Raw genomic sequence first — 17,339 nt, 5'->3', positions numbered from 1 at the left:
CACACACATCCATTTTTGTACCTGCACACTAAATAATCCTGTAATGAAAGGATAATCCTAAACTTTTCCAGTGTTTAAGACAAAGTAAGGTTTTTCTGTAACATCTATTGTAGAGAGTCAATCAGTCATGGGATGTCCTTCAGCAACAAGATGCAGAAAAATCTAACAGAAGCGCAAGGATGAAGTTCAAAAAACACAGAGTTTGACTTTTCTTGCTCTGGGACTACTGCCTGCTCAGGATTTTAAGTACCCTGCTGTCAGAGCACAAATTCAGGTTTTTCTTATCTGCTTTTCAGAAGAAGACTAAACACACCTTGTTTTTGCAGGACAATAAAATATACTTGCACTTCTGCCCACACCCAACAACACCTGTACAGAACACTGAATACAAATTCTCAACCTGCCAAACCAGTTATGAACAACTGCAAGTCTCCTTTTTTATACTGTAAATATTATTTCACTGAATACTTTATGCACCTTCTGTGTAAGGTATGCATCATTCACTGTTCTTTCATAACTTTTAAAATGCGCAGAATTGCCCATACTATAAATTTATGTTTGGCAGTGCTAAGAAGAAATGAACCCATATGGGCAAGGATTTGATTCAGGACTTTCACACAAAAGCATGCTGAGGCCACAATAAAACACGTGATTATAAACACCTGCTCACACACAGAGACACATCTATTTAAATACAGTTTTAGCAATTACAAAGCTCAAATCTAATTTAAAAAAAAACAACCAAAAAAGCCCCAGGCAAATCAAACCAACAATTTTTGTATGAGACCACCCATTCAGAGGAATAGTTCAGCCATCCTTTAAACAGAGTCAGCTGTGAGCAGCCACAGACTGAAGCCATGGCATCAGCTGGTGGCATGCACTGAATTCCTGTGGAGAAAAAGGTGTTCCACTTCCCCTTCAACTGCCTGCTTCCACCTGCACTGTGCCAGGATCTGAGAGCAGGCATTTTAAACTGACTGAAAAATGGTCTGGAAATGAAAAAGAATACTTTTACACTGGTTCCCTGGTTGCACGAACACGTGCAAAAGGAAGGCAGCTGAAGGGGACGTGTCGGGGACAGCGGCAGTGGCAGCACCCTGTTTTCCTCCAACCCTGCAAAATCCACTGGGTGCTGGCTCTACACCCTTGTCCTCCAAACTCTCCACCTAACACCGTGCTTTGCCCACAGAACAAGAAATTCCACACTCCTTCCTCTGCCACAGTGAACTCAGGGCTTTCTCAGAGAGGCACAACTCTGCAGGTTCATTAGAGACAAAGGATACACACACAGAGAATTGAAAGCTGAAAAGTGGTCCAGAGCATGTTTAAGAGCAGTGGCACACTAGAGAGACCTCAGGAAGGACAAATGAGATGTGGTTACAGCAGGCAATCAGGAAAGAATTTGCAAGAAATTTAGGACTAGAAATTGAAGTGACTCAGCAACCTCACTTCTTTTCAAAGAAGTCTACTGTCAAAAATGCAAATGACTTGTTTAATCCAGCAGGAAAAAAGACATTAATAATGCAACAGACATTAAAAGAAAACAATAATTATGGTACACATGCAAATGCAGGCTACTGTTTCAAAGGGATTTGTGTCTACCAGTCTTACAGTGCTGAAGAATGCCTCTGCTACTCTATTTTTGGCTCATTTACCACATTCTTCTGAGAGTTGTTTTAAATTTCAAGTAGGGAAAGACAGTAGCTGTCTGGGTTAGACCATATGGAGAACCACAGCATTAATGAACACGACACAAACGAGTTTGCCCACAAACGCAACAGGGAGGTGAAACCAGAGGCTGGCAGATGACTTCATGTGTGAGTAATTATGATTGTACACAAATTAAAAATTTGCTTAATTGCCATTCAGCTCGTAGACGTATGTGTGCATGGAGGAAAAGGGTTTCAAAAAGCTGAGTGGAATGTAATGGCTAAATTCAAATGCAGAGATGGGAGATGCAGGCCAGAACAACCAGACACAAGAGGAAAAGGTTGTTGCAAAGAAACTTCCCATTTGATAAATGGAAAAAAAAAAAATCACTGTGAAGGTGACCAAACCTCAACTCTGACTGTGCCAAAACACGCAAAAGCTGCCTGGCAGGGCCTCCAGCAGCGCTATTTACCTGCAGAGCTGGCTCTGCCTGCACCAGAGCACCTGCAGGGGCCTCTCCCACCCTCACCCCTCCAGGCATCCCTTTACTGGCATTTACACAAGGCGCAGGCAGCCTGAGCCTTCACCACCACACAAGTCCCTGCTGGCCTCCTTTGGCATCCATTTTTTTGTTGGTTTTGCTGTTATGACTGGAAAATGGAAGAGGCTGGGGGGGGGGGAGCACCATTAATCATTTGTTTAAACAACACAGGTAACTCCTGTTAGGCAACAGAGGCGTGATGGAGGACAATGACTCTCTCCTAACAAGCAAAGGACGTGACTGATGACACAGCCCTGACACTGAGGAAGCCCCAGCCATAAAACAAGACAGAACAAGCATGAAGGGCAAAGGCAAGGGAGCTGTCAGAGAAACACAGGAGATTAACGAGAAGATGCAACTGCACATACAGAGAAAGCTGAAGCTCCTCCTGGATTTGCTGAGTATGTGAAAAATCATCACCAGGTAAATAACCCTGCAATCACACTGGGGGGAGCTATACCCAAGTCACAAAACGTGACAGCTAAAATTAAGCATTGCAATGAATTTTCTTTTTATTGCTGTCGTAAAAACCTCTGGGTGCTTTGAATAGCATTTTTTTAGTTTTTTGTTTTTTTTTTTCCTTTTGAAGAGGAAACTAAGCTACAGATAAGAAATACAGGTAAAGTTACTCAGTACCAAAGTGTTAAAAAGGAAATTCCATGTCTTCATACATGCATGATTTTCTTCTGAAATTCTTACCCTGGTTTCAGATGGCTTCATAATTTGTGGTTTTGGTGCATCCACAGAAGGAGACTGCTTCTAAGAGAAAAAAACCCAACAACTTTACTTTTGTTATACATGCTTAGTATTAAGCAAGCATCAAGAATCTGAATTCACTTGTTATCCAGCTGAATAAAGAATAAATTATTTTTGAAAATTAGAGTTATTGTTTTAGGTCTTTTGCCTGGCCTGTATTTCGACAATATATACACACAGAATTTTGACAGTTTGATGATGCCCACAGACCTTCTTTAAACATTATTTTTTCTCCTCTGACATGTACTCACAGCAAGTTTTTCATCAAGTACCAAGACAAACCCAAATCCTGCTCTCACACTGAAGCATATGTACTTACTTTGCAGGATTCATCCGCGCTTCTCTTTAAAATTCTTTAACAAAACCTGTGCCTTTCGATTTACTAGTTTGTTACAGAAAATATTTAATACTAAAGTAGGAAACTCAAATATGTTGTGTTAAAAAGGAGTAGCTAATACATAAGCAGCACATGTCCTCCCACTATTCCTACGTTATCACCTGACCTTTCTGGAACTCTACAAAGGACATGTTCTGTTCTCCTGGCTTCAGGGATGTCAATCCAAAACCACCATGGTGTGTTTCTGTTGTGGCTGTATCAAACTTCAAAGCCCAGAATATTCCAGTTGTCTCATCAATACTTTGTGAAGAAGTAATACTACTCCTCTACTCCTGCTTCACGCTCCTCTGCTTAAAGGTGTATTTTGTATTTTTGCATATGCACAAAGCTGTATTCTATGATTCTGTGATATACTGTGATCTCTGTCACAGTAACACATTCATAGGTCACATTTAAATTTGCAGCACAACTTACTAACTTTTTTACATTTTCTCTTCTCTCCCTTTTTTTTGCATTGTCTCTGTTTACCATGCCACTGGCTCAGTGAGAGGTTTGACTGTTCTAAATATATAGATTTATATATACAATATATATAGATATATATATATAAAAATATATATAAAAAATATATATATATAGTTGTCACACTGCAGAAAAGTAAACAAATAATAGACCATAGACCTACCGATTGACTACTTAAAAGATGGGAACTTTTGCATGGGTGGAGACACACACAGGAATATACAGAGTCTCCTACATCAGGGCAGAGAACAGAAGTTTTTAATAACCTTTTAACGTACTTCTACTACCACCATCAGCTAATCTGCTGGCAACAAGGCATTTTTCCTAATTTGCTCTTTAACAGTTCTCCCTCTCCTTTTCTTTCTTCTCCAAGAAAATTAATCTGGATCCCTTCAGCATGACTAACAAGCAGGTATCTGTTCTACACCTTCTTATTAGTCACCCTAGTCCCTGTCTGTTTAATAATAAAAACATTTATCTGAGCCCTTCTCCCTTCCAGCCCTCAGAAAACTCTTACCAAGCTGCTGTCTTAAAACGCACCGAAAAATTCTTTTTCTTCCCATGTCCCAGCACAGCAGCAGCACCACAACCTGCAGGGATGAACACCTTCCAAAAGCCCAGCTGCTTCTTTCTGCCCTGTCCAGCAGGACAGCAGTGACCACCAGAAGCAAAAAGGTGAAGAATGGATGTACCCATGGAGGAAAAGGCGCAGTTTGAAAAGAGAAAACAGCTCAATGCATGGCTGCTGAGCAGTGGCTGTGGAGGACACCAAGCCATCCTCCCTGGGGACACTCAGGGTTAACTCAGAGGAACAAAGCCCTGAGGAGCCAGAGGGGAAAAGCAGGACAGGTGGGAAGCGCACAGGGACCACCACGGAGTGCCCTGCTTCGCTTTCACCACTTCCTACTCAAGTTCCACAATGAAGGCCCACAATTTCCCACTGTCTCCCCAAAAAAAGCCACTCAGGAAGCGTGTTCCCTTTTCTTCTTTTCCCACAAAGGGAAGAAATGGGGTCCTTGTTCTCCCAGCCCTTCAGCCAGCAGGTTCTGCAGCCACACTGAGCTTCCCAGACTGACAATGCCACAAGGCTGTTGAGCTCCAAGCCCTCTGGCTGGTCTGGTCACCACTGTGCCACCCTGTCACCACCAGCCTGGCCCTGGGGATCAGTCTCTTACCTCGCGTTGCTCTGCTGCTCCCGTCCCCAGGACCCTGCTCTTCCGCCAGCTGTGCCCAGATGTTTCTGCCACAGCCCCACAGAGGGAGTGCAGGAGGCGTGAAGCAACACAGGGACATGTGTCAGGCGTGGAGGTAAATATTAAAGTGCTGCCTGGCAACTGGGCAACAAAAACCTCCTGACGCAGAGCTGCCGTGTGGCTGTGGCACACCCTGCTCGCACCCCGGCCTGCTCAGCCCCAACACCCCCTTGCAGGAAGGCTGGGGTGTCAAACAGTGAGGGTTTAACCAGACCAGGAGGCTGGGAAAGAGAAAGCCAGGAGCTGCTGCAAATGGAGAGCGGGGTGTCCTCTGAGCTGTCAGGGATCCCTGGAGAGCAAAGCCAGAGGAGAGAACCAGAGCAATCAGTGCTGATTCCCATTCTCCTGCAGCTGCAGCCCCATGGGTCCTGCCTGAAACCAGGCGTGGGTGGTAGAGGGTGCTGTGCAAGCCCTGGTGCCCTGTGAGCAAGGTGCAGCCAGGGATCCCAGCCTGGGGGATGGCTAACACACAGCTCTTGTGTGAGCTGGGGGGCAAATCTGCAGCAAGGCATCCAGGACCACCGGTAGCCCACCAGGAGCTGCTCCCTGTGTAAGAGTCCCAAGACCACCACAGCAGGGACTGGAAGGAAAGGGAAGAGGTTACAGGATAGCACTGATTAAGCAAAGACTAAAATCCCTGTTAATTACCCCCCCTGCCAGCAGAGCTGCTGGGTGACATGCAGCATGGAGTGATTAACAGGGATCAATCAGTCTTTGCGCAGGAGCTGACCAGAGAACCTCAGGTGCTCTTGAGTTAGAGGATGGCTTTGCAGGAAGGGCTGATGAAGAGACCTGGAATCTAATTTGGTAAGAGAAGGAATCCCTTGGAAACTCATTTGTCCAGTTACCAGGGCAGCATTCAGGCTATTGTTAAAAGAGAACTGTCACAGAAGCCAAGCAGTGGGTTAGCAAAACAAACTATCAGAAATTGGTGATCTACTCTTACTGTGTGTACCTCAGAAATCTGCAAGTAAAATGGAAGTGCAATAGCAGAAGAAGAAGAAAATAATGGTGACAAACATCAAAATAAAAAACTTTAACAGCTCAGAGAACTGGATGCAGATGCCCTTTGGAAAAAGACAACAAAAGGCAAAGAAATCCATGAGCTCTCGGTTTCACAGAACTAAAAATCACTGAAACTACTCTGGAAGTTCATCAGGAAGATTCATCAGACTGAGGAAGGTCATTGCAGAAACTCAGAAAGGAGCACAATGCACCAGGTGGAGACCTTCAAAACCAGAAGAGAGGCTGCAAACGCTTACCAAGCAACCCATTCAGAAATGCTGAGATGATGACAAGAGAATAAATAAGAATCAACAAGAATAAAGCAACAAACCTCCAGAGTGGGACACATTGTCACTGCAACTTTTCACTACTTGAGGTGACATTCTCTCGAATAAAATGGGGAAATTGGTCTGTAAGACTGGGTTACAACCTTGCTTTCAGACAGCTGAATAGAACAGAGCTCCTGATCTCTGACACTGGTGGTTATCTTGAAGGCAGTAACACAAAACCCCCGAACACCACCAAACCCTGCTAGACAGGCAGCAATACTGACAAAAACAGGTAAAGGCCATAATGTGACAGGCTGAGATGCTCCTGCTAAAAACAAGCAAGGGAAGAGGAATCTGGGGAAAAGTAATCTGTTGCTGTGACAATGTAAATATAAATGTAAAATACAACTTCCAACCTCTTTGGCTTGGGCTTCTCTAGGTCAAGTGCTGGAACAATTTTGGCCATCACACCATAGCAGAGATGAATACTGAAAGATGTGAGGACAGGTTTAGGTGGAAAAAATTAGTAAGATGTATGAATGACTTAGTGAAAAGAAAGGTGAGTCAGCACCTGATGCTTTGGTCAGGGCCCCAAGAAATGGGAAACAAAGAAGAAAGTGACTCAGCCTTTAATAAAGAATCTCAGTGATCTTCCTTCTGGAGAGAAGAGTCACTCTGTGGCAAAGGCTACCTGGACAAATCAGGCACCTCTAGCTCTAGCAGCCCTTGGGGGAGCTTGTATAAATATTTGTTGATTGATGTAGCTGAACTCAGTCTGGAACAGAGGACTGAAGAGCCACCCAAATTCTCTTCTGGGCTAACACCCCTTAGGCATGGCTGAGCTGGGACTGCTTCTCAGGCTTAGAGCTCACAACACCTATGATTTCACAACCACTAACTCACAGGGTGTGTAATGCACGGGAAAACCTAATCTACCTGACTGTGAGTGGCTGCTTCTTTCCATGAATGGCCCTGATACCGAACTTTAATTAACAGTGCTTGTAAGATGTGGGCAGTGAAAGCTCTTCAGAGAACCATTGTGAGAAATAATGGGTTATTCTGCTGAAGCGTGAAATACCACTTGAGCTGTTAAGAGGTTAAACCTCTCACTTGCTTTGATGGTGTGTGGCAAGGGCTGTACAGCCCTCCCACCCCCGGACACACACACAGGAGGTGGGACAGGGATGGCACCACGGGCGTGTGTGTGCACATGTACAAATAAATACATAAATATACAAACGTGTGTACTTAAAGCTACACAGCATCTAAGGCATACAGTGACTTAAAATGGGAAAAAAGGTTTAGCACTGACAGTAACTCTTTAAATACCTTTTATTGTTACAGTATCTATAGTAGCCAAGTTCAAAAATTACAACTTTGAGTGCTCCTATGTCATTTTCCATCCCAAGTAATTTTGGAAATACTCTGCTATTTTGCAACTGCTGCTCTTACATGCAGTTCTGCTATTACATTTTTAAGAAAAGCAACAACTTTTAAAGAGAAGGATAAGAATACCCACAACAACCAAGAAAATTATATTCTTTTGAAGATTTCAGTCTCCCAGTTAATTTTTTGGAGGCTTAATATTAAGAACCTAATGAAATGGAAGAGCAGGATGCAGGTTTCTAGTCAGTACCTGTGTATTACTCAGACACTGGGGTATTTGTGCTGCCCTGTTGTGATGGGTTTCTCTGTAGAAGTGATGAGAACGATTTCTAAATGATTTACGCTGCAATTTCTGATGGCTGACTTTGCCCGCCTGTAACTCCCCTTTCATTCCTATTTTACTGAAACTCACCAACACTGCATGTTACAAACAAAGGCCTTCTGCTCCTGTCAGCCACTGAGGGCAGGTGGAGGGAAAAAAAAAAATCCTTGGAGGACAGTTCCAGTTACGTTATGCATAACTATACTCTAACTCAATCTAAAACTCCTTGCCAAAGTTGTTATTTTGGCTGGTTTTTAAACTCATGCTACCGTAGTTCAATTCATCAATATACCTGGTTTTAAATACCTGTCTTTGAAAAAAAACAAAACAAAACAAGAAGAAGAAACCCTGTCTCTGGAGATGCTTCGTTGTGCTTTTAGCATTCATCAACTCAGCTGGTGTGAATACAACTGAAAAATATGTACAATCTATTACTATCATTATAGTTCAAATTCCTGCAGCTACTACTGTGGAAAAGAATAACCCTAAAATTTCATTATTCTGCCATTTTCTCACCATGGAGAATAAGCATTTGCAACAATCATTAATCCGTACCCAGAAGCAACATCAACCATCATTGAGAGATGGTAGAAGACACAGAGGAAATACAGCCATTTCCTCATGAAATAAAAACACGATGATTTTTTTAAGAAACTGGTTTGAACCAGGAGATTGTGATGCTGATTAGCTTGTAAAGACTCTTTTACAGCCTCAGGAGCTGCTAAATTTATTGATGATCATGGAAACATTGAGCCACTCACTCTTACCGGCTTCTTCTACTTCGAACACTGGAATAAAATTTCTGCCGTTCTGGCACAGAGATGAAACTCTTCCAGACCTCACTACTGAGTTTTATGCATCAGCCAGAGCTGGTTAGCCACACCACTCAAATTTAACGCAGCAGGTTTTGAAGCAGTGTTTTTAGACACAACCTACTGGCATTTGAATTTGGTCACACTAAACGAAATGTTATCAAGCAAATCAGTAAGATCAGAATTACATTTACCACGGTGTAGAACAAGGCTTCACACCTCGTAGAAACTGACAAACCACCTTTAGGTGAGATGTCTGTTTGAAGACATCTGGATTGCAGCAACCTAATTCAAGTCCAAGGTTTAATAAGGTTCAATAGTGGCATGTTTGTTTTTTTATTTCAGCAACTCTTGAGACTCTGAAACAGCTTTATGCTGGAACAAAACACAGCTGAGGCCAGGGAATGACCATTCACTTTAAGCAATTTTTGTACTATTCAACTCTTTCTTTAACTTCCAACACTTCAGTTTCTGCTCACTTACATGCAGGAAGTTAGGGTTGTGCAAAAATTTATGAGTATCCCTCAGCTGATGGCGACAAGCACTGTGCCTGTTTTCTTCTTTTGGAAGCAGAAGGAAAGAGTTTGTTAACTGATCACAGGTTATACACAGTATCTACACAGCAAGAACCTTTACATACTCAGTTCAGTTTGTGGCCAAGGCTCCGGTATGCAGCTTGGCTTACTGCTTTAAAGGCTTTACTATATACAAAGGCAATTTCTATTTAATGTCCTTCCACAGTATTGGAAGAGATCTGGAAACAAAGTCAGCGCATTCCAAGCAGGGTAACAGACTTTGTCTGCTGCCTTCACATCCTGTGTGTCTGCAAACAGTATCACAGGCTGCACAATCCTTGCTTCTTTTACACTAATCAACAATCAGCTTTAAACTCCCCATTCTTATTTCTCCTTAAAGCGTGCTCTTGAATTACCTCCTCTCGGGAACGTCCTGTTTCTGTGACAGTAAATTTTACAATCTGGCACGCACTGAAATTTCACTTTCATTCAGTCATATTCCGATATTAGAAGCAGTGCCCCAGTCCTGTCAAGCCTCTTCTCAGGTTCCCACTCTGCACAGGACAGGATTACAGTAATGTATGAGCCGGTCACTGCAGCCAAGCTCTCCTTTTTCTCTGGGCAGCTCGAAAATCCTCTTTTCAGTTTCACCTCATGTGAACATTTAGAATTTGGCCGCAACTTCTCCAGCCAAACTGTTTCCATTTTCTGCGTGCTGTTTCAAACACCAGAACGTTCCACAGTTATCTGCAGCAGCAAACTGCAGGCTGGTAAGTAAACACCAGGAAAACAAGAGATTAGGTGCCAGCCACAGGCCACGTGGCGCTGCTGAGCTCAGCTAGGATTTGTGTCACTTGGTCTGCAGTGTCACACAACACCCTGCTCAGCAGGGCTGGGATGCAGAGGAGGAGTAACAAACAGAACCAGGGAGTCACAAACAGATCCAGTATTCTCTAAAGGGGGTTTTAAAAAGACACTGAAGTTACGTAAAAGACAACTTCATCTTGAGGCTAAAGGTCTCCGAGGTTATGAACTTGATTACTTCTACTGCAACAATCAAGCCAGGCAATATCCAACATGAACAGCACTCAGAACTGGAAATTGTTTTTCACTCCCAGAGTGCAGAGAAAATAGAGAGAAAATATTATTCATGAATGCCTGTATGAACTGACCCACACATGGCTACCAAAATGAATGGAAAACACAGGAGAATAAAAACCACCAAGTCAAGGGATCTCAACAGAACTTTGCTGTTAAAATATCATCTAAGGGCAACAAAACGGCATAACCAGGGGTGGTGGGATTGTGTTGTTAGGCTTCATTCTTCGATCATGTTAGAAAATTTCAACACTGTTTTATTATTCCCACTTAAAAAGAGGCAGATTGTGGCACTTCTTGCTTCAGCACTGGCTTCAACTCAAATCACTTCAGGAGAGCCTTCAGCATGCTCTGGAGGAATAACTGCATTATGGTTCAATTAAAAAATATGGTATCTCCACCTTGGTGAGGTTTTATCCTGCCTCACAGAGGCTTCTCTCCTGGGGATCAAAAATGTGCATTTTCTAGTTGGTTCCAGCACTTGTACTGAGCATGGCATAAAGGCAGGCACAGACCTGACTTCTTCCATAAAACCAGCAGGGTTTCTGAGCCTTAAGGAGCTCCCAAGGAGTGCTGAAGGCCACCACCCTCCTGGTCTTCCTGCCAGGTTCTTCCTCTGGCAGAGGAGACTCTGGACAAAGCCCCAGAGCGTTAATGAGCACAGGCATCCTCCTCTCAGGGGAAACAAAGGTCATGAATGGTGACAGTGGAGAGGCTGGAGACCAACTCAGTGAAAAAACAGTTCCTTTGCTTTCTGGGGACAGAGGTTTCTCCTCTACCCCCACTCCCAGCTGTCCAAGAGCCACTACCTCCAGGGCAGCAGAGCTTTGCCCAGAATTCAAACTGGGAGTGTCTCCCTAAAGGGCAAAGCTTTACAACCAGACCTGTGAGGAAAAACTGGTCACGGAGCTCATTTCTGCAATTCCAAGATCAGAAACATGATTTTCTACAAGCTGTACCTACCTTACATATCTAACCACTCAAAGGAAACAAAAAAAACCCAAAAAACAAAAAAAGCAAAACCCCAAACCAAAAATCACTATTTTATATAAAAGACTGAAGGTAACAAACATTAGTCTAGGAAAGAAAATGTCTAATGCAGAAGCAGCTGTTAGCATATGTTTTATATCAATCTAAAAAAATACAACATTGAGGAAACTGGTTGCCAAAAAAAAAAAAAAAAAAGATCAAGAACTCAGCAGAGGTATCTGCAATGTTTAAAAATTCTGGGCTATTTCATGCACTACTTTCACTTTCTCCAAAGGAGAGACAATACTACCAACAATTATCGCACAGTGGCACAACTTAAGCAATATCTACCTACCTAATTTTCACTACTGCAGAAAAGAATACAATTTATTGAAAAGTATTACTTTTTTTCCACGTTTTACATCTTTTAGTTCATATATTTTTAAGTGTAATAAACTACTGATACCTGAGCACAGTTCAAACAAGAAGTTGCTCTTGCAGATCACCACACCCTGACTATGCAATACTCTGTGTACAGGCATACAGGCTCTGCGTTTGCATGCCAAAAAAAATCACACAGGTCTTGGAAGCCAGAACAGCGTGGGCCGCTGAGCAAGGAAAAAATACCAACCCCACCCCCAAACAAACACAGAACAACTTGGGATACTGCTTTTAAACCCTGCTCTTCCTTGTCCCTCTCTTCTCCAAACTGCCATGACACGTGGTGTCGGAAAAGGCTGCTTCCAGTATGTCAAAATAAATCTAAAGGCTTATTAACTAGACACTGCTCTGGAATGCCTCAAGCCCTGGAGCTGGCACCTCGTGTTACAGCAGCCCACAAAATTCCCAGAAAGGGGGCGGAGAAAGAGGAGGAAACCCAAAAAAAAAAAAAAAAAAAAAAAGGAAAAATAACTACAACATGAACACAAACAAGCCTGAAGCAGAGGGAGCAGGAAAGCAGAGCAGGGATGGCTAGCTAACTCACGCGGTGGACGTGTGGCTCCTGTTTGCTGCAGGGACGCGGCTGCTCCTCGGCCCGGCGCTTGGGGCTGTGGCTGCGGTTTCCGGCGGCTGCCGGCCAAGCCAAGCCCTCGGCAAGCCGGAGTGCTGAGCCACACAATCCCCACCCAGCAGCACGGGGAGGGCACCCAGACGGCAGGTTCGGGCTCCCACGCTGAACCACAGCGAGCAAACCCCTCCTGCTCCTTCTGGGGTCACTTCTGGAGCTGGCTGGACCAGGGTCCCCCCAGCAGGGACAGCTGGCACTGAGCGCCACGCAGCAAAAGCTGGGGTGAGGCTAAATTCAGCATCGGAAAAGCAGTGTTGGCCTTCCACCCTTTGGTTTCTCAGCACCGGTGTCAAGAGAAGGAACCCACTCATTTCCCCTCAGCAGAGTAATATCCCTATTATGAGCTTACAGTCCCTAAATTTGGACTGATTACCCAGACTCTAGGAGTACTAACTGAAAGCAATTGAGATGATTTAGGGCACTTAAGGCCACCAAAACTTGACTGCCTAGTGCTATTTTTAAGCACAACAAAACCAAATAATCTGTATTAATTTAGAAATTCAAAGGTGCTTCTTGAAATACCAATAGTGATCTGCTCTTTAATTTTTTTTTTTGCCATATAATCAAGTTTTCAATACCTGTAGCAGTGTGGGAGAGTTTGTTTTTTTTTTTTTAATAAAAAAAGCCCCTGTGCTAACAACAAAACCTTCAGCCATTTTTTCATAATAACCTCTGTATTGCCCTTTATCTTGAGGGAATAATAAGAAGTAAGCCAGCCCTGGAAGGGAATTAGAAAGGGAAAAACACCTGCAGATTGATGAAGAAAATATCCTACTTCTGAGTGCAGTACAGAATTTGTGTTGTGAAAGGATTGTGCTATTTTGACCACTGCACAGCTTTACAAGTTGCAAATCCTGTACCACTACACAAAGCCAGCTCTTCCACACAAGAGGCACCTTCTGTACTCCAGCAGCTTCCAATTTTTAATGTTTAAGTCTATTTTTAGCATGCCTCTGCCACCAAGAAAAGCCAGCACTGTTCTGCACACAAACACAGTCCTCCTGATTTTCACATGGTGCCAACAGCTCTGAGGGCAACTTCCAGGAACAGCCCCATGATTTGCCACAGTCCTAGTGCAGAACACCTATAAATTCTGTAAATCTGTTTGTCATAACACACACCTGCCCCAGGGAGAACTTGAAAAGGAAGTCTTCAGATAATCTGAATTGTTGTTTTTCTGAATAATCTCAAATTTTAGAGATAGCCTTGGCAACCTTCACAATATGACTGGGAACATTAGAATAAATTTATGCACCTCTGTGGACATTCCCAACCAATCCTGTGACTTCAGATGCCTTCTACTCAATAATGCTTTCCTTTAGAATAAGGTGCCTCTGCAAAGCTCACAAAATAAAAATCTGGTGACAGTTAAGTAGGGTGTGTAGCAGAAAAAAACACTGACAGTAGGTGTCACTTTTGATGACAATCCAGACAAACTTTTCAGCTGCAAAAATAGTAGGGATTTCAGTCAAAGATGTTTAGTGATGGCTCTTCTTTTTCCTTGTTTTCCTGTTTGCTGGCTAAGAAAGCAGAGTGAATTCCCCTTTAAAACAGTGTTAATTTGGATGCCAGCTGAAAGTAACTAGTCTGAAATTTCTTAAATCATTAAGGTCAAGAAGCTTTCTCTGAAAATCTGAAATAATTCTCACTGCATTTCCGCTGCTGTTGAGCTCTCCCAGCACTGCTTCCATAGTCCACGAAAATAAAACGACGATTCTCACTTCTCTAAGCTGCAGCAGCCAGCCAGAAAAAGAAAATAATTACTCATTAAGAGCAATGCAAAAAATCTGCTACATAAAAAGCAGCAAAACTTCATCTGTTATCAACAGAAATACCATATAAGAACACAAAAATCCAGGAAGGGTGCCTGCATCCAGCTGTGCTCAAGTATTAGTGCCTTCTATTAATAGACACGATTGAACACTGAGGTGGAAATTGGCTTTCCTGATGGCTGTGGAACTGGCAAAAACTTCATTAAAGGCTGTAAAAGGAAACAAAAGCAACACTGGCAGGAGACCTTCTGCAGAGGAAGGTGGTTAGTTCAGTTTTTCCTCCTCACTGCTGCCTGCTAATCCTGGCAGCCATGACCTGGTTTGTGCATCTGGGCAATCAATGTGTACATGGAAGAGGCTGCTCTTGGGCAACCAACCCAGTAAACATTCCTGATGATGACAGCCTCACCCGAACCTTCCTCTTCACTCCCTTCACCTGGCAAGGCAGGTGCTCACTGAAACCCCCCCTGGTACAAACCAACAGCCGAACAGGACTCCCTTCATCAAAGAGGAAAGAAAGGCTTGTCACAGAAACAAAGGAGTCAGAACATCTGTTTCAGTTAAGCCTCTCTAAATTATTCATTCAGATTTGAGTAATACAAAAGCTGGGCACATCCAGGTTGCTGACTGAGCCTCCTAAGTGCCCTTAGTGCAGAGGAGGAGGCAAGAGAGGCAGCATTTCTTGCACCACAGGGACACTTAGGCAGCCAATTAACATCCCTGTAGGAACACACTGAGCAGAGGCAGTGAGTAAACACTGGCTGCAATTCCAGGAACTCAAGAGTGACACAGCAGAAAGCACAGGGGAAAAATGAAGGCAGGGAGAACTGCATTTCTGATGGATGGTGCAACGAAAACAAAGCCAGGCAGCTGAGTGCTCTCACTTGGACAATGAGACTGGCCACATGCTGGAGCATGACACCTTCATCACACACAAGCTCCTGCATCTGGAAGTCAGAAACCCCAGAATAAACAAGCCATCGATCATTATTACTTACTAGCCAAAAAAAAAATTACTCAGGCCTGATGTGGAGGCAGCAAACCCCCTCTTGGCTCTTCAGTTTAATTGATTTCACCATAAGGTAGGAATAGGTTAAAAAAATGAAGAGTGTGAGCTGGAGCAACTTAACTATCCCACCTCCCTTTCCCCTGGTAAGGATTTAGAAATTTATCTAGGATAAGTAATGCAAGTAAGTATTACTGACCAACAGAATTATTAAAGCTACATCGGGGGAAATAAATAACAGAAGAAAAAGCACTCCTAAATTGTCCAAAAACTGGTGAAGTATGTCTGACTGCACTAAAGACTTGATCTGATTTTGCAGGAAAACAGGAAGGGCCGTCTTGCCTTTTCAAGAAATACTTCCCTTCCTGTAAAATTCCTGTTTAAAAAAAAAAAAATACTACAAATTTTTTTTGTTTGCAATAGGTATTTTTAGAGAAGAAAATAAAGGCAGAGAAGAATACAGCTAGACAAATGGCTTGGAAAAAAGGTACGGGTGGCAAAAGCTACAATAAATGTCTGAGTTTTCCTCTATTTTAAGTAACACTAGAGGTCACAGGAGATTGCTGAAAGTAAAAGTTACAATTAACAGAAGAATTAGCTTACGTGGAAAAAGGTGGAAATGGCTGAGTGGGAACTAAAAAGGCTGAACTTAAATTAGCTGTTGATTAAAAGTCAACATTAGATAGTATGAGGTGAGTATTTTCACAGTACATAATCTTTACCAATAAGTATACTGTAATGTCACAGAAACTGGAGAAACACCAAGTACTGGTAAAATACATAACCTAAGCTGTCATAACCTAATATACAGCAATTCCTGGCAATTCCATTGCATTATTTTCATGACAGTACCTTCCAGTTCTTAGGCTTAATGGCATGTACAAATTGTGCCTTCCACACTTAGAAGTTTTTTCTGCTTGTCATAGAAAGAACATGTACTGGAAAAATAAAAGACTTAAGAGATGTGTTAGCCAGCAAATTAGACATAAACATCCCTGGGACTATGCAGCTGATGACTGATACGGGCTAGAAGAGCTACATCCAGGTTGACTAGGAGGAGAAAAACCCTGCCAAAGTGCAAGGAATAGAAAGAAAAGAAAAAAAAAATGCTGGGCTGTCTTTAGTGATAGACAAAAACATTGAAAGAAAGGGACAACAGGATTTATATCTTTGTCTCCAACCTCACTAAGTAAAAAGGAAAAATGAATTACTTAGGAAGCATGCAGATATCTTTAGGTGTATTGTTTTACCAAAGCACTGATTAAGAAAATAAAAAATCCCATTCACATACAGAAACACTTCCTGCTGTTAGGATGCTCCAAACAATGGGCTCTCTCCAGATACAGAACACTGTGGTGGATCAGTGGAACGCTCTCAGCTTGACTTAGGAGCAGCCAGCCTCACATCTTGGGTGTGAACCAAGGAGCTGGAAAGGCCCTGGCTTGCACATGGGAGTGAAGGTGGGTTGAGAAATATGTCAGAAGGTGCTTCTGAAACCCAGAATTTCAGGGTAACCAAAGCACAGAAAATGCTACCAGAACTAAACAAACATTGATCTTGTCTCCACTACTGACCAGCACCCAGCTGCCTCACTCTATCAACTGCCATCAAAATGGGCCCAGGAGCTCTCCCTGAACTGCAACTGGAGTTAAACTTTACTGTCAAACTTCACCAGCTTCCATCAAACTGTCAAAAATATTTATTTACCTCAATAGAACACATTGCTGCTTCTCTTTTGAGTGATCTGCATTTTATTCACCTGTGACAATTATGTACCTAACAAGGGCTACCAGGTGCAGCATCAGCAAGAATATTTTCAACACCCTCTTTCAATGCCCTGCAACACCTGAGCACCCTGTTTCCCCTCAAGAGAGTATCACCTGCACCCCTTTGCAACTCAGCTTTAAAATGCTTCTTGAATGATCTGCTGAATTGCTCCAGGGGCAACAAAAGCAAAGACAAGCTGTCAGTGCTTAAAACTCACCAAGTTCCATCAAGTAAACAGAACCCAAAAAATACAAATGCCTTGTAAAAAAAGACCATTTCCTTAAGTATGC

At 42.9% G+C, this 17,339-nt stretch overlaps 1 protein-coding gene and 1 long non-coding RNA gene across 6 annotated transcripts in view; both read right to left on the bottom strand.

Moving 5' to 3' along the window:
* CAST (calpastatin) overlaps window positions 1-17,339 on the bottom strand; it is a 50,279-nt gene that overhangs the window by 20,813 nt on the left and 12,127 nt on the right. For all 5 annotated transcript variants that reach the window (XM_048290937.1, XM_048290938.1, XM_048290940.1 and 2 more), the window contains exon 4: window positions 2,891-2,950. In XM_048290937.1, coding sequence (XP_048146894.1) covers window positions 2,891-2,950 — 60 coding nt within the window. The remainder of the gene's footprint in view (window positions 1-2,890; window positions 2,951-17,339) is intronic.
* Window positions 7,654-17,316, bottom strand: LOC125319615. The gene is made up of 2 exons (XR_007200828.1): window positions 12,421-17,316; window positions 7,654-11,350 (listed from the first exon to the last, which is right to left on the bottom strand). It is a non-coding gene; the product is annotated as an uncharacterized LOC125319615 (long non-coding RNA).

This window comes from Corvus hawaiiensis, chromosome Z, assembly GCF_020740725.1.
Source record: "Corvus hawaiiensis isolate bCorHaw1 chromosome Z, bCorHaw1.pri.cur, whole genome shotgun sequence".
NCBI lineage: Eukaryota > Metazoa > Chordata > Aves > Passeriformes > Corvidae > Corvus > Corvus hawaiiensis.
Note: the sequence above shows the minus strand (reverse complement) of the source record. Positions and strands in the feature narration are given on the sequence as shown.